The 21454-nt window shown below is 44.2% G+C and overlaps 1 protein-coding gene across 3 annotated transcripts in view; it reads right to left on the bottom strand.

Moving 5' to 3' along the window:
• The window catches only part of LOC124011314 (neural cell adhesion molecule 2-like), a 457182-nt gene that overhangs the window by 41660 nt on the left and 394068 nt on the right, over positions 1–21454 (bottom strand). For all 3 annotated transcript variants that reach the window (XM_046324554.1, XM_046324556.1, XM_046324555.1), the window contains exon 13: positions 17158–17399. In XM_046324554.1, coding sequence (XP_046180510.1) covers positions 17158–17399 — 242 coding nt within the window. The remainder of the gene's footprint in view (positions 1–17157; positions 17400–21454) is intronic.

Here is a 21454-nt window from a genome sequence, read left to right as displayed (position 1 = left end):
GAAATTAGTTTCCATGGCTGAGTAGCCGCACACAAGACATCGGCCGGAGTGGTGTAAAACTTGCCGCCTTTGGACTCTGGAGCAGTGGAACACGTTCCCTGGAGTGATGAATCACACTTCACCATCTAGCAGTCCAACAGACACAACTGGGTTTTGCAGATGCCAAGAGATTGCTGCATAGCGCCTAATGTAAAGTTTGGTGGAAGGGGAATAATGGTCTTGGGCTCTTTTTCATTATTCGGGCTAATCCTCTTAGTTCCTGTGAAGGGAAATCTTAATGCTACAGCATACAATTACATTCCAAACAATTCTGTGCTTACAACTTTATAGCAACAGTTAGGGGGAAGGCCCTTTCCTGTATCTGCATGACAATGCCCCCGTGCAAAAAGTGAGGTCCATACAGAAATGGTTTGTTGAGATCAGTGTGGAAGAACTTGACTGACCTGCACAGAGCCCTGGACTGAACCCCATGAAACACCTTTTTGGCTGAATTGGTACACTGACTGCGAGCCTGACTAATGCTCTTGTGGCTGAATGGAAGCAAGTCCCCTCAGCAATGTTCCAGCATCTAGTGGAAAGCCATTCCAGAAGAGTGGAGGCTGGCAAAGGGGGGGACCAACTCCATATTAATGCCCATGATTTTGGAATGAGATGTTCGATGAGCAGATGTCCACATACATTTGGCCATGGCCATAACGTAATTACATTGTGAGTGTTCCTAACCTTTATGTTCGTCTGAAAAATCAGAGAAAATATTATTTTGAGCCAGAGTCAAGAACATCGTTGTAATAGATCCAAATCAAATCCAGTTTTATTTGTCACATGCTTAATAAACAACAGGTTTAGACTAACAGTGGTATGCTTTGTTTGTTACTTCTGAGCAAAGCAGAGAGAAAAATGTGTGAAGAGCATGTGTGATGAGTCAAAAGAGTTAGTGCAAGAAGTGTCAATGCTAGTCCAGGTAGCAATTTGGTTAACTATTTAGCAGTCTTATGGCTTGGGGGTAGAAGCTGTTCAGAGTCGTGTTGGTTCCAAACTTAGTGCATCCGTGCCACTTCCTATGCGGTAGCACAGTCTATGACTTCGGTGGCTGGAGTCTTTGACAATTTTTAGGGCCTTCCTCTGATACCGCATAGTATAGAGTTCCTGGATGGCAGGAAGCTCGGCCCCAGTGATGTACTGGGCCGTAATTACTAACCTCTGTAGAGCCTTGCAGTCGGATGCCAAGTAGTTTCCATACCAACTGGTGATGTAGCCAGTCAAAATGCTCTCATTGGTGCAGTTGTAGATCTGAGAGCCCATGCCAAATCTTTTCAGCCTCCTGAGGGTGGGGAAGAGGCATTGTAGTGCCTTCTTCACAATGTGTTGGTGTCCTTAGTGATATGGACACCGAGGAACATGAAGCTCTCGACCCGCTCCACTACAGCCTCATCAATTTGAATGGGGGTGTGCTCATCCCTCCGTTTCCTGTAGTCCACAATCAGCTCCTTATATAATAGTAGTGTCACAGCTCTTATTGAGGGAATTTGACGACCCTATTTCATTGATCCACAATCCAAAGGTAAGGCTGTACAATGCAATATGAATGTCCAATAGGATACACATAGTAGGTTGACTGAAGCTTACTATGGCCCATTTCACAGTGGTTTCAGAGTCCTGCAATATGAGATACAACGCTAAAAGTTGTGTTCTGTGGGTGTCACTGAGTAGACCGCACATGAGCTTGGCAAAAGAGGGCATGATTTGTTGACATGTTTTGAAAGGGATTAGTTGGCTTATAGGGCCAGTTGCTCTTGAAAAAAACGTTTTTACTTTTTTCAGCACAACATGAAGGAATGCACAGGAAATGGCTTAGTGATGCCCTACTAAGAATGCAGGTAAAAACACATTTGCAATTCTCATAGCAACCTGAGGGCCCAGGAAAAATATTTTCAGCATCCTGAGGGGGGAAGAGACATTGTTGTGCCTTCTTCAAGACTGTTTTGGTGTTTGTGGACCATGTTAACTCCTTAGTGATGTGGACACCAAGGAACCTGAAGCTCTCGACCATCTCCTCTACAGCCCTGTCAATGAGGATGGGGGCATACTTGGCCCTACATGTCTTGTAGTCCACGATCAGCCCTTTCGTCTTGCTGACATTGAGGGAGAGGTTGTTGTTCTGGAAACACACTGCCAGGTCACTGACCTCTTCCCTATAGGCTGTCTCATCGTCTTAAGTGATCAGGCCTACACCCGTCATGTCGTCAGCAAACTTAATGATGGTGTTGGAGTTGTGCACGGCCATGCAGTCGTGGGTGAAGAGGGATTACAGGAGGGGACTAAGCACGGACCCCTGAGGGGCCCCCGTGTATGAGGATCAGCGTGGCAGATGTGTTTTTGCCTACCCTCGGATGTGGCAAGCTCTGCCACATCCGATGAGCATCAGAGCCGGTGTAGTACAATTCAATCTTAGTCCTGTATTGACGCTTTGCCTGTTTGATGGTTCGTCGGTGGGCATAGCGGGATTCCTTATAAGCTTCCGGGTTAGAGTCCCGGTCCTTGAAAGCGGCAGCTCTAGCATTTAGCTTAGTGCGGATGCTGCCTGTGAATGCTGCCACAGCCTCTGACTGTGGTGGTATGTAAACAGCTATGAAGAATACAAATGAAAACTCTCTCAGTAGGAAGTGTGGTCTCCAGCTTACCATGGCTTCTGGTTGGGGTATGTACGTACGGTCACTGTGGGGACAACATCAGAAATGCACTTATTGGTGAAGCCAATGACTGATGTGGTGTACTCCTCAATGCCATCGGAGGAATCCCATAACATATTTCAGTCTGTGCTAGAAAAACAGACCTGTAGCTTAGCATCTGCTTCCTCTGACCACTTTTTTATTGATCTAGTCACTGGTGCTTCCTGTCTTAATTTTCGCTTGTAAACAGGAGTCAGGAGGATATAATTATGGTCAGATTTGAAAAATGGAGGGCGAGGGAGAGCTTTGCATGCGTCTCTGTTTGTGGAGTGTAGGTGGTACGGGGTTCTTTGTCCTCTGGTTGCACATTTCACATGCTGATAAAAATTTGGTAAAACGGGTGTAAGTTTCCCTGCATTAAAGTCCCTGGCTACTAGGAGCGCCACCTCTGGGTGAGCATTTTCTTGTTTGCTTATGGTGGAATACAGCTCATTCAGTGCTGTCTTAGTGCCAGCCTCTGACTGTGGTGGTATGTAAACAGCTATGAAGAATACAAATGAAAACTCTCTCAGTAGGTAGTGTGGTCTCCAGCTTATCATGAGATATTCTACCTCAGGCGAGCAATAGCTTGAGACTTCCTTAGATATCATGCACCAGCTGTTATTTACAAAAATACATAGTCCTTTGCCCCTTATCTTAACAGATGCCGCTGTTCTATCCTGCCGGTACATCGTATAATCAGCCAGCTGTATGTTGATATTGTTGTCGTTCAGATGTTACCTGTTTTTAATGTCCTGTTGGTAGTTTAATCTTCCTCGTAACTCGGCGATTTTATTCTCCAAGGACTACACGTTTGCTAGCAGAATGGAGGAAAGTGGGGGTTTATTGGAGTGCCTACAAATTCTCAGAAGGAAGCCCACCCTTTGGCCCCTCTTTCTCCGCCTTTCTCCGCCTTTTCTTCACACAGATCCCTGGGATCGGGGCCTGTTCCTGAGGAAGCAGTATATCCTTCGCGTCGGGCTCGTCAGAGTTGTGAAAGGAAAAAAGGAATTCTGCTAGTCTATGGAGTGTAACGGTTTTCTAGGTGTGGTGAAGGTGAGTCGGACCAAAACGCAGCGTGTAGATTGCGATCCATGTTTAATCAAACAAACGTAAACACGAAATAACACAAACACTACAAAACAATAAACGTAAAGAAAACCGAAATAGCCTATACTTGTCAACTAACACAGCGACAGGAACAAAGACACTAAGGACAATCACCTACGACAAACTCAAAGAATATGGCTGCCTAAATATGGTTCCCAATCAGAGACAACGATAAACATCTGCCTCTGATTGAGAACCACTCCAGACAGCCATAGACTGCTAGATCACCCCACTAGCTACAATCCCACTATATACCAAAACCCCAAGACAAAACATACCACAATACAAAAACCGAGGACACGCACAGGAAGCCTGGTGCGGGGAGCTGCTACCGGAGGGCTGGTGTGTGGAGGTGGCACAGGATGGGCTAGACCGTGAAGGCGTACTGGAGATCTTGAGAGCAGTGCTGGCACAGGACGTGCAAGGCTAGGGATGTGCACAGGAGGCCTGAAGCGTGAGGCTGGCACCAACTTCACCAGTCGACTAACACGCACCTCAGGACGAGTATGGAGCGCTGACCCAGGTGCCATCAAATCCCGACACGTTCCGTCGGGCGAATTCCATGCTTAAAGCACCAACACAGCAACTCCCTCATTTCTCTCTCCTCCAATTTCCCCATTAATTCCTTCACAGTCTCTGCTTCGCTCACCTCCAACACCGGCTCTGGTTCTGGTCTCCTCCTTGGCTCCTCACGATAAACAGAGAGAGTTGGCTCAGGTCTGACTCCTGACTCTGCCACACTCTCCCTGAGGCCCCCCCAATACATTTTTGGGGCTGACTCTCAGGCCTCCATCCGCGTCACCGTGCTGCCTCCTCATACCGGCGCCTCTCCGCTCTCCCCGCCTCTAGTTCTTCCTTGGGGCGGCGATATTCTCCAGGCTGAGCCCAGGGTCCTTTACCGTCCAGTTCTTCCTCCCATGTCCATTTCTCCAGGTGGTGCAGCCTCTCCCACTGCAGCTGCTGCTGCTCCTGCTGCTGCTGCCTCTGTTGTCTCTCCTGTGGCTCCTGCCTGTTAACATGCTGCTTGGTCCGTTTGTGGTGGGTGATTCTGTAACGGTTTTCTAGGTGTGGTGAAGGAGAGTTGGACCAAAACGCAGCGTGGATATTGCGATCCATGTTTAATCAAACAAACGTAAGCACGAAATAACACAAACACTACAAAACAATAAACGTAACGAAAACCAAACAGCCTATACTTGTCAACTAACACAGCGACAGGAACAAAGACACTAAGGACAATCACCCACGACAAACTCAAAGAATATGGCTGCCTAAATATGGTTCCTATTCAGAGACAGCGATAAACACCTGCCTCTGATTGAGAACCACTCCAGACAGCCATAGACTCTGCTAGATCACCCCACTAGCTACAATCCCACTATATACCAACACCCCAAGACAAAACACACCACAATACAAAAACCCCATGCCACACCCTGGCCTGACGCAATACATAAAGATAAACACAAAATACTTCGACCAGGGCGTGACATGGAGAGTAATCTCAGTCCTGATGTCTCCAAGTTATTTTCGATCATAAAACACGGTAGCGGCAACATTATGTACAAAGTAAGTAAAAAAACAAGTTACAAACAATGCAAATAAACAAACAAAAAAACACAATCGGCTCGGGATACGTAAAACGTATGTCTTCTTCTTTGGCGCCATAAGCCCACAATCTGGTTTGACCTATCTCTGTCCCATGAGGTGTTCCACCATTCATGTGGATCTCTCTTCTCCTGTAGCTCCAAGGCATAGTGATTGGTCTCCTCCATTATGTTTCGCACCAGCTCCTCTGTAAGAAACAGCTTGAAGCATTCCGCCTCGGAGGGAGAGGGCAAGCCGGCTTTGCACTCCAGACTGGGACACATCAAAGCCAACTGCAGGGCCAGGAGGGGTGAAATGGCTGGCGGCCTTCCAATTACCACAGAGTTCCAGCACCAACAGCATCAGAGGGGGGGCCTTGGACTTCGTCAGTGGGCAAGGAGTCCTCAGATTCAGGGTTCAACAACCAGAAGGTTGGGGGGCGGGCAGCTCCTCACTGTCACAGTATGATTCCTCACTTTCATACTCAGACTCATTGTCAGAATTCACCAAAATCTCCAGAACTTCTGCATTTGTGAGTTGGCTGCTTTTGAAGGACATTGCTAATGCCACAGCTTAGCCTACTAGCTACATACATAAACAACAACACTGAATGGCTCTAAGTGCATGTCAGTGGTGATGTGATTGGCTGTCGGTGTGGTGATACAGATGATTTGTCTCCACAGATAGTTTGTCAGGTATATTAGCGTGGCAGGTTAGGGCAGGGGTGAGCAACTCCAGTCCTCAATGGCCTGATTGGTGTCACACTTTTTCTCCATCCCTAGCAAACACAGCTGATTAATCAAATTGCATTCTAATCTGAAGATCACAATTAGGTGAGCATTGGAGTCAGGTGTGTTAGCTGGAGCTAGGGCAAAACTGTCACCAATCAGGCCCTTGAGGACTGGAATTTCCCACCCCTGGGTTAGGGGAACTAACGCATCAGGTTAGGTGAATTTAAGTAGGAGTATAAGAGAATAATGTTAAGGTTAACGTAAAAGGTTAGGCTTAGGCTTAGTTACAATGCTAACTGTTGTCCCCGATGTGACCACTAGATTGAGTTGCTGTAGGCCTAGCTACTCCATCTAGTCGCAACTGTAGAAATGCAAGCAAACCATCTGTGACGACAAATCATCAGTATCATAACACCGGCAAGCCCAACTTCGTTCATGGAAAATTGGTTGTCTGGCGATAATTCAGTCATTTTTATTCACAGATTTTCAAGTACTGGTGACAAATCATGCATTCCGATTCTTGCATAGATTGAAATGGACACATACAGTGCATTCTGAAAGTATTCATGACTGTAAGTCGCTTTGGATAAAAGCGTCTGCTAAATGGCATATATTATTATTATTATTATTATTATTCAAGCCCCTTGACATTTTCCTTTTTAAAATTATTTTTTTACAATACAGCCTTATTCTAAAATTGATTTTTTTAAAGTTATCAATCTACACACAATACCCCATAATGACAGAGTAAAAACATGTTTTTAGATTTTTTTGGCAAATATATACAAATAAAAAACTGAAAAAACTTATTTACATAAGTATACAGACCCTTTGCTATGAGACTTGAAATTGATCTCAGGTGCATCCTGTTTCCATTGATTATCCTTGAGATGTTTCTGCAACTTGATTGGAGTCCACCTGTAGTAAATTCAATTGATTGGACATGATTTGGAAAGGCACACACATGTCTATATAAGGTCCCACAGTTGACATTGCATGTCAGAGCAGAAACCAAGGCCTGAGGTTAAAGGAATTGTCTGTAGAGCTTGGAGACAGGATTGTGTCGAGGCACAGAACTGGGGAAGGGTACCGAAACATTTCTGCAGCATTGAAGGTCCCCAAGACCACATTGGCTTGCATCATTCTTAAAGGGAAGACATTTGGAACCACTAAGACTGTTCCTAGAGCTGGCTGGTTGGCCAAACTGTAAATGAGAATTGTTTCTCAACTGGCCTACCGGGTATAAAAATCAGGGGTGAAAGGCTTTGTTCAGGATGGTGACCAAGAACCCAATGGTCACTGACAGAGCTCCTCTGTGGAGATTGGAGAACATTCCAGAAGGACAAACATCTCTGCAGCACTCCAATTAATGTTTTTATTTATTTAACTAGGAAAGTCAGTTTAGAAAAAAATTATAATTTACAATGATGGCCTACCCCGGCCAACACTGGGCCAATTGTGCACACCCCTATGGGACTCCCAAACACATCTGGATGTGATGCAGTCTGGATTTGAACTAGGTACTGCAGTGATGCCTCTTGCACTGGGATGCAGTATCTTCGACCACTGCACCACTCAAGGAGCCTAATCTGGCATTTATGGTAGAGTGGCCAGACGGAAGCCACTCCTCAGTAAAAGGCACATTACAGCCTGCTTGGAGTTTTCCAAATGGCACCGAAAGGACTCTCAGACCATGAGAAACAAGATTCTCTGGCATGAATGCAAAGTGTCACATCTGGAGGAAACCTGGCACCATTCCTAAGGTGAAGCATAGTGGTAGCAGCATCATGCTGTGGGGATGTTTTTCAGTGGCAGGTACTGGGAGACTAGTCAGGATCGAGGGAAAGATAAACGAAGCAAAGAACAGAGAGATCTTTGATGAAAACCTGCTCCAGCGCTCTTGGGACCTCAGACTGGGGCGAAGATTCACCTTCCAACAGGACACTAAGCACACAGCCAAGACAATGCAGGGTAGCTTCGGGACAAGTCTCTGAATGTCCCTGAGTGGCCCAGCCAGAGCCCGGATTTGAACCCGATTGAAAATCGAGAGAGAGACATGAAAATAGCTGTGCAGCAAAAAAATAGTTTTTTCTTTGTCATTATAGAGTATTTTGTGTAGATTGATGAGGAGAAAATATAATTTAATCCATTTTAGAGTAAGGCTGAAACAACAAAATGTGAATACTTTCCGAATGCACTGTACGATGTGTGTAAAATACTTTCTTAGAAAGTTGTACTGATTATGATGAGCTAATGCAATGCTATTTTTTTGTTGACACCATCCAATGCATTCTGGGTGTCACGTAAATGTTTGTCAGACCAAAGATGTTAGCGCAAAATTAAGTGAAGGGATGGTTCACTCGTCATTTGAGTAAACACCCGGAAGTAGTATTATGCATACTGGATGGACCGGTTACCTTATTCTATGCTCCAAACTTTCTATCCATGAGTCTGGGAGAGAACATATGCAATGCTGTTGGTTCATTGATTGTGCAGGGCGGCTTAAATAGTTAGCCTTCAAATTATAGTGATTTTATATTTGATTTTGAATAGCCTAATAGAAAGGCATTTGTTAATATTTTCATAATTATAAGGTTGACATGATCTTTAGCTACAGAATGTCTCACCACCGTGTGTTTCCATCTCCTCTCTCTCACTGTTGTCGCCTGCTACCGACACCCCTCAGCTCCCAGCTGTGCCCTGGACACCATTTGTGAATTGATCACCCCCCATCTAGCTTCAGAGTTTGTTCTGTTAGGTGGCCTAAACTGGGATATGCTTAACAACTCGGCAGTCCTACAATCTAAGCTAGATGCCCTCAACCTCACACAAATCATCAAGGAACCCACCAGGTAAAACCCTAAATATGTAAACAAGGGCACCCTCAAAGACATCATTCTGACCAGCTGGCCCTCCAAATACACCTCCGCTGTCTTCAACCAGGATCTCAGCGATCACTGCCTCATTGCCTGTATCTGCTACGGATCCGCAGTCAAACGACCACCCATCATCACTGTCAAACGCTCCCTAAAACACTTCTGTGAGCAGGCCTTTCTAATCGACCTGGCCCGGGTATCCTGGAAGGATATTGACCTCATCCCATCAGTTGAGGATGCCTGGTCATTCTTTAAAAGTAACTTCCTCACCATTTTAGATAAGCATGCTCCGTTCAAAAAATGCAGAACAAAGAACAGATATAGCCCTTGGTTCACTCCAGACCTGACTGCCCTCGACCAGCACAAAAACATCCTGTGGTGGACTGCAATAGCATTGAATAGTCCCCGCGATATGCAACTGTTCAGGGAAGTCAGGAACCAATACACACAGTCAGTCAGGAAATCAAAGGCCAGCTTCTTCAGGCAGAAATTTGCATCCTGTAGCTCTAACTCCAAAAAGTTCTGGGACACTGTGAAGTCCATGGAGAACAAGAGCACCTCCTCCCAGCTGCCCACTGCACTGAGGCTAGGTAACACGGTCACCACCGATAAATCCACAATTCTTTTTTTGTTGATTTTTTTTGTTTTTGTTGAATTTTACCCCTTTTTCTCCCCAATTTCATGGTATCCAATTGTTGTAGTAGCTACTATCTTGTCTCATCGCTACAACTCCCATACGGGCTCGGGAGAGACGAAGGTTGCAAATCATGCGTCCTCCGATACACAACCCAACCAGCCATACTGCTTCTTAACACAGCGCGCATCCAACCCGGAAGCCAGCCGCACCAATGTGTCGGAGGGTACACCGTGCACCTGGCAACCTTGGTTAGCGCACACTGCGCCCGGCCAGCCACAGGAGTCGCTGGTGCGCGATGAGACAAGGACATCCCTACCGACCAAATGCCTCAAATGACTTGCCAGCTTACATAAATAAAAAAAATGTATTATTTAGCATAGCTCTGTTCTGCCCCCTTGTGGAGCTCAAAAGTTACTGTTTCTTACTGTTATAACTCAAATTTGTGATTTTGTCAATGCAATAAACTGTATTTTTTATAGCAGTGTTTTATGTTACTTCTTTGTAATATTGTTTTATTACTATATCCTAATTACTAATAATTCCTCTTTAATCCGTACTTTCAGAAACCACAAACAGTATTTGCCAATATCATAATTGGAACTGAGGCTGGACATCTTTGGAGCTGAAGATTGAGGCCAGTTTTTCTATGCTTAGCGGACACTCCTTAACAGTTTTACTGGATGAAAACACAGCAAGAAAACACACAGGCCAATATGTAATAGATGTCTATTTTATTGCAGTATTGGTGGTGGTTGGTTGAAAAACAATAGCAAAAACTTGTTTTACTGGGGGGGGGGGTGGAATATGCATAACCCATATTTCATATTGATGCATTGACTGAACAACAACTGCATTTCCACCCCCCACCTCTAAAGGCAAAGTATCATGGCAGGTCACCTGTCAAGTCACCTGCCAGGTCAATCAGTCAGTAATTGCTGTAGATGTGCTCAATGGGGCTTGAGCATATGATACTCTCCAAAGCATGGTGAAATACATGGAGGTGTATCACAAGCTAAACACATGTATTTTGAAAACTTCCTCTGCTTCCTTCTCCTGGTGCCAGACAGGCAGACTTTGCAGTGCCTCCGTGTGCGACTAACTTAAGCAGCAGTTTGAGGGACTTTGCAGGGGAGATACCGTTAGTGAGGCGTAGGGGATTGTCTGCAGCAGGACGACCCCAAGTGGATGGGCACTGAGGGGTGTGGTGCTCCTCCAGCAGCTCTCAGGTTTTCTCTGTACTTTTGGTCGGTAATTACTTTACCTTTGAGGGAGTGGGGAGGATGATGGAAGGGAGAGGATGATGAGGCAGTGGGTAGGTGGGTGAGATATTGTCACTATAATTGCATAATTATGTGTATGTGAACTGTACATCCAAATAAAACCTTGTTCATTAATCATTTCACCTGTTAGTTGGCAGTGAACTATGTGGTCATTGGGCAGCAGTGTCGATCAGATGGAAAAATATCTTCTTATACCACTTGGTCGTTTTCCGAGTTCATCCCACAAAGCTGTTTATCATGTCTACCTTATCTACTGCCCCCATTTTGAGGTTATAGTCAAGCACACAGTCTGGTTTGATGTTTCTCTCTCCCGTCAGGTGGTCCAACCTCCCTGTGGCCGACATGGTTACTGTATGGACGTCTCGTTTGTCATGCCACTTTACTGCCATCTGTTGACCGTTCTCCTTGAACTTCCACCTCCTCTCTCTGCATCTTCCTGCATCCGAATGCCGGAATATATTGACGTAACGCCAGCCTACCTTTCCATAACATCAGCGACTCATCAATGCATAGGTCCTTGTATGGCACAAAGACCCAACCAAATGCTGATGTCAGGCTGGTATGAACATTTCTTATTTTGAATAACGGGTCATTTAGGTTGGCAGTAGCATTGTTGACGAAATGCAGGCATGCAGCAGAACTAGGAAGAGGTCTTGAGAAAAAAGGGAATTGCAAACATAGGATTTGTGCTCCAGTATACTCTTCGGGAGTTCTTCTTTACTATTCCCATGAGAAAGACTGTCACCAGGAAGGTATACATTTCACAAATTATGGTTGTCACCCATTTAGCGAGTTTCCCCATCACTCCTGGCTCTCTTTTCTCCTGTAGCTCCAAGGCATAGCGATTGGTCTCTGCTATGTCTCCCACCAGCTCCTCTGTCAGAAACAACTTGAAGCACTCTGCCTCAGATGGAAATGCCAAGGGGCTTTGCACTCCAGACTGGGACTCAACAAAGCCAAACAACAGGGCCAGGAGGGGTGAAATGGTTGGCGGCCTTCCAGCTACCACAGAACTGAATTTCCGCAGTTGTGGGTTGTCTCCTTTTGAAAGACATTGCTAATGCTACAGCTTAGCTCACTAGCTACATACATAAATAACAACACTGCATGGCTCAGAGAGGGAGTGAGAGGTTACGTGATTGACTGCCGGCACGCGCCATTTGTATCAATAAATCACTATCAGAAAATGTTTTGTTTGGTAATTATTTATGTATTTGCTGTTTTATTCCCGTCTTCAAGTACTGTGACCAAACATGCATTCCAATTCTTACATTATATTGTAATGAACACATTATGTGTGTAAAATATTTTTCTGAAGTTTGTAATGATTATGATGAGCAAAGCTAATTCCAGCCTTGTGTGGACACATGTTTGTTGACATACAATGCATTTTGGGGTTCACATCGTCTGATCACAGAACTGTTTTGGTATGTGTGAAAAAGTTAAATAGGCTACACACCTACGCACTGTAAGGACCTGTATTTATTTTCTTCGTCAACCTTGTGTTCTGTTTCGTTGTGTTCTTGAATGTAGCCCTGTTTCTTTATGTTCTTGAACATAGCCCTGTGTTCATTTTTGTTCATTGTTTTCACCTGTGTTAGTTACTCACCTGGTCTCATTAGCTTCTTATTTAGTTCAGTTCATTCTGTTTGAGCCTTTGTGAGGTATTGTTCGTTCTGACTCTACAAAGCCTTTTCCTAGCTTGTTTGTGAGAACAATTTATAGCCTTCAGTCCTAGTTCTGATTCACCTGCCTGTTTGCCTTCCTGTGTATGACCATTGCCTGCTTGTGACCACAATTCCTGCCTTCTGGAAGGGGAAATACATTACATTACATTACATTTAAGTCATTTAGCAGACGCTCTTATCCAGAGCGACTTACAAATTGGTGCATTCACCTTATGAAATAAACACCTGCCGTGCTCTGCACGTGAATCTAAACCTTTTTTCTCCCTGAGTATTCATTACACGCACATTTCCACAATGACAGAGAAGGAGAAATTCACTTTTTGTGTGTTAAAAACAACTGTTCAGATCACCACTGCCACATTGCTTCTTTTTATTTATCCTATTATCTCTCCTTTTCTTTCCTCTCCGTACCCCTCCCAGGTATTTTTTTCCCTTTTCCACTCATTTGCTTTCTTTTCCTTTCTTAAATAAACTTTTTATCTCATCATAGGAGAACAGAGTGAAGTGTCACAGTGTGAGGCCTTTGCTTTGACAGCATGACAAATGCATATGCAACCATTTAACCTCCTTGGATTCTTCCACAAAATGTCAAAATAGAAGAGAGAGAGATAATAGTGTGGAATGGGCTTTCGGAAATGGGCCATGGTTTTATTTTTCAGAGTCATGGAAGGTGGAATAAAGCTAAGGCCAGCCAAGCATTGGAAAGCAGTTTGATACGGGTGACTGTGTGTGTTAATACAAATATGTGTGTGTGTGTTGCGTGTGTGCATACTGTATGTGTGTGTGTAAGAGTGCATATTCACTACCATTAAAAAGTTTGAGGTCACATAGAAATGTCTTGTTTTTGAAAGAAATACATATTTTTTGTCCATTAAATTAACATCAATTTGATCAGAATTACAGTGTAGACATTATTAATGTTGTAAATCCCTATTGTCGCTGGAAACGGCAGATTTTTTTATGGAATATGTACATTTATCAGCAACCATCACTCCTGTTACAATGGCACATTGTGGCTAATTCAAATGTATATTTTAAAAGGCTAATTGATCATTAGAAAACACTTTTGAAATTATGTTAGCACAGCTGAAAACTGTTGTTTTCATTAAAGAAGCAATAAAACTGGCCTTCTTTGGACTAGTTGAGTATCTGGAGCATCAGCATTTGTGGGTTCGATAATAGGCTCAAAATGGCCAGAAATAAAGCACTTTCTTCTGAAACTCATCGGTCTATTCTTGTTCTGAGAAATGAAGGCTATTCCATGTGAGAAATTGCTGAGAAACGGAATATCTCGTACACCGCTGTGTACTACTCACTTCACAGAACAGTGCAAACTGGCCCTAACCAGAATAGAAAGAGGAGTGGGAGGCCCCGGTGCACAACTGAGCAACTGAGTGCTTTGTTTCTGGCCATTTTGAGCCTGTAATCGAACCCACAAATGCTGATGCTACAGATACTCAACTAGTCCAAAGAAGGCCAGTTTTATAGCTTCTTTAATTAGAACAATATCTACATGTACGCCTATGTAGATATTCCATTTAAAAAAAAACAGTGATTTACAACATTAATCATTGTCACGCCCTGGTCGAAGTATTTTGTGTTTTTCTTCATGTATTTGGTCAGGCCAGGGTGTGACATGGGTTTTTGTATGTGGTGTGTAGCTTAGTGGGATTGTAGCTTAGTGGGATTGTAGCTTAGTAGGGTGTTCTAGGAGAGTCTATGGTTGTCTGAAGTGGTTCTCAATCAGAGGCAGGTGTTTATCGTTGTCTCTGATTGGGAACCATATTTAGGCAGCCATATTCTTTGGTTGTATTGTGGGTGATTGTCCTGAGTGTCTTGATGGCCTTAGGCTGTGTTAGTTTGCACCGGTTAAGGATGTTTCGGTTTTCACTACGTTTATTGTTTTGTAGAGTTTGTGTTTTGGATTCGTGTTACGTTGTGTGATTAAACATGGATCGCAATATACACGCTGCAGTTTGGTCCAACTCTCCTTCACCACATGAAAACCGTGACAATCATGCCACCACTGTATTTCTGATCAATTTGATGTTATTTTAATGGACAATGTGCTTTTCTTTCAAAAACAAGGACATCTCTAAGTGACCCCAAACTTTTGAACGGTAGTGTATGTGCACACATGCATCTGTGTATGAACACCAGCCTGTGTGTGCTTGCCTGAGTCAGGGTCACAGTGTGAGACAGAGGAGGATGGATGGTGTAATTACTGGGGTGTGGAGGATTGTCCTATTCCTCCCCTCGTTCCCCTGCCTTTGGCCTTCAAAGGGCCTGCTGGAGAGTCCCTGACCTTCTCTCCACACACACACTTTCATCTGCTATAGTATAACTACACATCGCTGTCAGCCTCCCAATGAGACAGAGACACACCTGTATGGACATGTTAGATTTGGTTACATCAAATCCAACAGATCAATGTGTGTATGTGCGTGTGAGTGTGAGAGAGAGTGTGTCTATGTGTGAGAGAGAGAGATTGTGTGTATGTGTGTGAGAGAGGGGGGAGAGAGACTGTGTGTGAGAGGGAGAGGCGGAAAAGGAGAGACTAGGTTAATATGAATGTTTGTTTGTGGATGAGTATGTACATTTGTAAGAATAGTATATCTGCAAGCATGTCTATTAGTATGTAGGATCTGAGACATAGTGAATGGCCGTGTCCGAATAGTTGTACTAGCATTCTAAATAGTAGGTATTTTGGGTATGCAAATGTTATAGTATGTGACAGGAAATTTAGTATGCTTTAAATGCCAGGATGTCATAATTTTGGCTTCCAGTAAAATTCACACTATTGAGGAAGAGAAGTGTCTCTACCTAAATGAACGAATGGTGGGATTCAACACAATTGTTCATTAGATGACACCTTCGCAATATGGATGAGCCTATTATATTGATATTTGCTTGTACTACATACATTTTTAACGAAACAGTGCAATACAAAATTAAATGTTTTTTTACCCCCTTTTTCTCCCTGATTTCGTGATATCCAATTGCTATCCAACTACGATCTTGTCTCATCGATGCAACGCCCCAACGGGCTCGGGAGAGGCTAAGGTCGAGTCATGCGTCCTCCAAAACATGACCTGCCAAACCACACTTCTTTAACACCCACTCGCACCAATGTGTTGGAGGAAACACCGCTCAACTGACGACCGAAGTCAGCCTGCAGGCTCCTGGCCTGCCACAAGGAGTCACTAGAGCGCATTGAGCCATATAAAGCCCCCCAGGCCAAACCATCCCCTGGGCCAATTGTGAGCCGCCCTATGGGACTCCTGGTCACGCCCGGTTGTGACGCAGCCTGGGATCAAACTCGGGTCTGTAGTGACACCTTAAGCACTGCAATGAAGCGCCACTCGGGAGGCTAAATAGTACATTCTGATTAGTGTTTAGTACGATTAGTTCACAGTGTGTAGTTTAAGTAAGTAATAGGCAAGCCATATTTTGGACACGGCCTTAGTCCATACTAGTCTCTCCACAGAATAATATACAGTATTTACCCCCATAGTTTCACTGCCAAAAACACTTCAAAACAGACATAAACAAAGGGGGTGTACTTATTATTTTTAGGCATTGAGTGTGTGTGTGTGTGCATGTCAGCATGAGGACAGAAAAATAGAGCATGAGCCTTGTGCGCACACACAGTCAAAGTAATGTGATTGTCACTGCTATTTGCTATTACCTTAAGTGGAGGTATGCAACATTATCTACTACCATTAAACTAGAACAAAAACTACTTGTGGTCCGGTGATTGTGTTTTACGAGAGTGCCTTAGGGTAGAAGTGGCCATCTTGACTCGGTGGTAATTGTGTGGTTGAAAATGCTTGGACCAAATTGGCCTTGTTCAGGAGCACTGGCAGTCCGTAAATACTGTGGTTCTTAGCCGTGGCCATGGACTCTACAAGGTGTCGAAAGCGTTCCACAGGGATACTGGCCCATGTTGACTCCAATGCTTTCCACAGTGGCTGGAGGTCCTTTGGGTGGTGCACCATTCTTGATACACACGGGAAACTGATGAGCATGAAAAACCCAGCAGCGTTGCAGTTCTTGACACTTAAATTTTTTGTCTTGCCCATTCGCCCTCTGAATGGCACAACATACACAATCCATGTCTCAATTGTCTTTAACCTGTCTCCTCCCCTTCATCAACACGGATTGAAATGGATTTAACAAGTGTTATTAATCCAAGCTTTCACTTGGAATCACCTGGTCAGTCTATGTCATGGAAAGAGCAGGTGTTCTTAATGTTTTGTACACTCAGTGCATGTACTGTATTGCCATAAACCATATGCAAATAAAGCTAGCTGAACAGTTCATGGAGGGTTCTAAGAAGAACCCTTAAAATATAAAAAGGTTCTTGGAAGAACCCTTCATAGAAGGTTCTATGTAGAACCTTCTGCAACGGGTTCTACCGAGCACCAAAAAAGGTTCCCCAATTGGGACTAATTGAAAAACCTTATGGTTCTACTAAGCACCTTTTTTTCTAAGAATGTATGGTTGTATTTAATGGAAATCCTGACATCCAGCTACTCACTGTCTTGTACTTGACAATGTACTCCACGATGGGCATGCCCCCGTCGTCTTGCTTGACAAGACCCAGCCGGTAGGTCTTTCCCATCCCTCTCTGGCCATGCACTGCCGGAGGGCTGGGCTCACGTATGGGTAAAGTCTGGAAGGACTCCGTGTGACTGAACTCCCCCTGGCCCTTCCCATTGACTGCAGCCACTCTCACTTCGTAGGTGGTGTTGGGCTCTAGGCCTGTCAGCAGTACTATCGCTGTAGGAGGAGAACCAGAATGAGAGCGTCAGTTAGCACATTATCATGTTGTTAGCTTGTTCACAGAGAGACAGAGAGTTAGAGGGATAGAGACATACAGAAAGACAGAGAGAAGAGAAAAGACAGAGACAGAATAAGAGAGAGATTCAAAGAGAAAAATAGAGAAATACAAAGAAACGTAGAAAGTCAGAGGGATACAGACAGACACAGATTTTTGTGGAGTGACAGCGAAATGGATAGCTGCGAGAGTGAAACCTCTCACGCTGTGTGTGTATGTATGTGAGAGACGCCTACCACCTCTCACTCCTCTCTGTTGAATCCCACTAATCCACCCCAGCTCCTCTTTGTTCCACCTGGTAAACAAGCTGGCTTAACACACTAACAGCATCAGTTAACAGTGCCACAAACACCACTATCTGTCAATGGGAGTGGCGGGGTCGCCAGCTACCCTAAAGCTAATCGCTAACAGAGCTACTAACACCACTATGTGTCAAAGGGGGGACCGCAGCATATGGTAAAACTAATGCTAGTGCCACAAATCCCCTGTTCCTATCAGGTCCACTCTCTTGTCAATACAGGGGGTGGGACGTACCATAGTGGAGTGACACAGGGGGATCTGTGTACCTAGCTGTGTTGGGTGATTATTCCACTGCAGCTGAGCTAGCCAGCATTCTTCCTCCTTGCCTCCTTCCATTCATGGACAGAGAGAAGGTATAGAAGGTAAAGCTGTAAGGGCTCAATGCCAATATGTGGGAGTGCTGTTTGTGTGGAAACAGTCTGAAAACAGTAGTACTCCTTTGTTGATTCTCTGGGATCAGTAGATAGTAAAGCTTCAGCATCAATGTTCGGAGTCGGACAACATGTCTTTGGAACTCTTAAACTCTACCAAAATACTATGTGACAACTTCACAGTGTGCAGTGAAATGATACGCATCTGTCAATAACATCTTGAACATTTTCAAATGTAATGATATTGAATATCAGCCTACAATATTGGCCATCGGCTCCTCAAAAAAAACGGTATCGACATCGACCCTACAAAATCCATATTGGTCGTTCTCTAACAAAGCCATTAGATCATACAACCACTCCTAAAATAGCAATATAATAATCAGTAGAGCTTAATAACATTTTCTCAGCAGTCAGCTCAAAATCATAGATTTCTATGTAAATTCTACAATAAAGTAATTTACATAGTTCATCATGCGGAATTTACAAAAGGACATTCATGCCTAGTTAGGTATCCAAGATGGAGTAGCAGTGCAGACGTGGTTTGTCGTCCTCTCGTGTACTTTTTATTGTTCGTCTTTTTTTGTATATATTTCAATTAATTTCAATCTCTTTTCCATTTTTCATTAAATATATCTTCCGGTAGCCGGCCTCACACAATGTGACACGGATCCGCAATTTTTTAGACATTATAGCCAAGAACCTCCATCAGAAGCTAGCCAGCTAATTAGCTACTAGCTATTTAGCCATTGTTAGCCACTGCTAGCGGCCTTTCCTTCTGCACAGACACCAGCCATTTTTTTTGCCTGGATAATACTTGCCAGCATCGAATTGTTTTCTCCACTACAATGCCGGATTCCTGCCGTAAACCCTGGACAATTACTCCTGATCATCACAGCTAGCTGCCACCGAGTGACCCAGCCCTGAAGCTAGCCCTGAGCCAGGCCCACCTCCCGGCCAACTCTGTGATCACAGACGCAGGCGCATCTCCTGGCTAGCAAACTAAATGACTACAACTACAATTACCTCTTTCGCCATCTGGTCTGGATCCTTTGTCGACACGGCGCCCAGCCGTGCCACCACGACTGGTTTGCCAACTTAACTCCATCCGCTGTGCCCTCAATCGGCCTTCACCGAATGTCGGAGCAGACGCATCTACGTACCCCGGCCTGCTAAATTTAAACGCTGTGTCTCCCGTGTGCTAGCGTAGTAACGACTACCCCGCGGCTTCCCTGTTCCATCTATTGCTGTTCACTGGACGTTATTATCCCTTGGCTACATAGCTGATGCCTGCTGGACTGTTCATTAATCACGGTACTCCATTTTGTTTATCTGTCGATCCCAACTCAGGCCCGTGTGTGTAGTTAACCGACCCTCTCTGCCCATTCATCGCCATTTTACCTGTTGCTGTTGTCTTAGCGGAATAGCTGTTGTCTTACCCGTTGTTAACTTAGCTAGCTCTCCCAATCAACACCTGTGATTACTTTATGCCTCGCTTTATGTCTCTCTCAAATGTCAATATGCCTTAAACACTGTTGTTTAGGATAATTATTATTGTCTTAGTTTACTGCGGAGCCCCTAGTCCCACTCAACATGCCCCAAATACCTCCTTTGCCCCACCTACCGCACACATGATAACCTCACCCAGCATAACTAGCCCGTCCAGAGATGCAACCTCTCTTATCATCACTCAGTGCCTGGGTTTACCTCCACTGTACACGCACCCCACCATACCCCTGTCTGTACATTATGCCCTGAATCTATTCTTCCATGCCCAGAAATCTGCTCCTTTTATTTTCTGTCCCCAATGCACTAGACAACCAGTTTTGCCCTATTTATTGCCTTGCCTCCTCACGCCATTTGCACACACTGTATATAGACTTTATTTTTTTCTATTGTGTTATTGACTAAGGTTGTTTATTCCATGTGTAACTCTGTGTTGTTGTTTGAGTCGCACTGCTTTGCTTTATCTTGGCCAGATTGCAGTTGTAAATGAGAACTTGTTCTCAACTAGCTTACCTGGTTAAATAAAGGTGAAATAAAAAAATAAAATAGGGATTCGCTGAACATGGGTGAAGGTTGTTGTTTTGCAACTTGCACAGCTGTAAAAGTGCACTAAGGATAATGGCTGCTTTGCAATTGAATAATGGGGGATCTAAATGCTAAATGAGCTAATTGCTAACATTTTGGCTGTACCAGGGGTTTGACGAGACCTTTAGTGAGCGCCAGTGGCATTCAGATGAGCAAATTATGACAACTCATTATACACAGAGCTGTTTTATAGTGTAAAGTGCATCATTACTATTAAGTCCCTGAAGTGGCTCCAAATAATATTTGCAACTGGTAATTAGTTGATTTGGCTATCTCCGTTAACGCGCTCACCTCGAGACAAGGGAGGTGGTGAAACAAGTGGGGATTGGAACACAAGAACTAACACCATTTAAGAATTCATACAATATACTTCACAACCTTGATTTCTTACTCACTGTACATCTCTCTCGAATATCTCCCTCTCCCAAATCTCTCTCTTTCTCTCTAAAATCTTATTTGTTTTTTTTTCTCTCCATCTACTTCATATTTTCTCTTTCATTCTATCCTCTTTAACTCCGTCTGTCTTTCTTTCTGTTCACATTGCCTGTATATGTCACTTTGTTCTCTCTCTATCCCTCAATGCTTCCATGCTTCTCAGCATTCTCGGCCTTCCATCTCACTATTGTAATAGACTCCAAAATGAGGGATATTAGCGATAAGCCCTTCAGGTTTGTCAGACCTGCTTATCGTCTGAGAATTCGTCCTTCTGAGGTGATCTTTTTTTGAAGTCCTCCACATTACTCACACCCACTCCCCTGAGTGCCTCTAAAATCAATTTTGAGTCGTGGAGCCAGAGTGGAAAGGGAAAGACAGTTGCTTTTCAGACCTGCTGGTTAGCTGCCCTCCCCCCCTCTCTCCCTACCCCTCCCTTTCACAGGCTTTATAACCAAAGAGTAGGAGGCCTCTTGATCTTGTGGAGGCTTGCCGCAGAGAGACGGTTCGCAGCGCGAATCAAGGAGCAACGGCTTCCTGTTCACGCTTGTTTGTCTGGTTCACTGGTTCGACATGTTTGTGTGAGGACGGGGACTAATGTGCGGAAACAAAGGTTCATCAAGGACCTTAGTCTGGCTTAGGTGAGCAGGACCTTGCAGTGAAAGACCTAACCTTACGGCAGCTTTTTGTAAAGCATGTACAGTGGGGCAAAAAAGTATTTAGTCAGCCACCAATTGTGCAAGTTCTCCCACTTAAAAAGATGAGAGAGGCCTGTAATTTTCATCATAGGTACACTTCAACTA

The sequence above is a fragment of the Oncorhynchus gorbuscha genome, linkage group LG23 (genome assembly GCF_021184085.1).
Source record: "Oncorhynchus gorbuscha isolate QuinsamMale2020 ecotype Even-year linkage group LG23, OgorEven_v1.0, whole genome shotgun sequence".
NCBI classification, from domain to species: Eukaryota; Metazoa; Chordata; class Actinopteri; order Salmoniformes; family Salmonidae; genus Oncorhynchus; species Oncorhynchus gorbuscha.
Note: the sequence above shows the minus strand (reverse complement) of the source record. Positions and strands in the feature narration are given on the sequence as shown.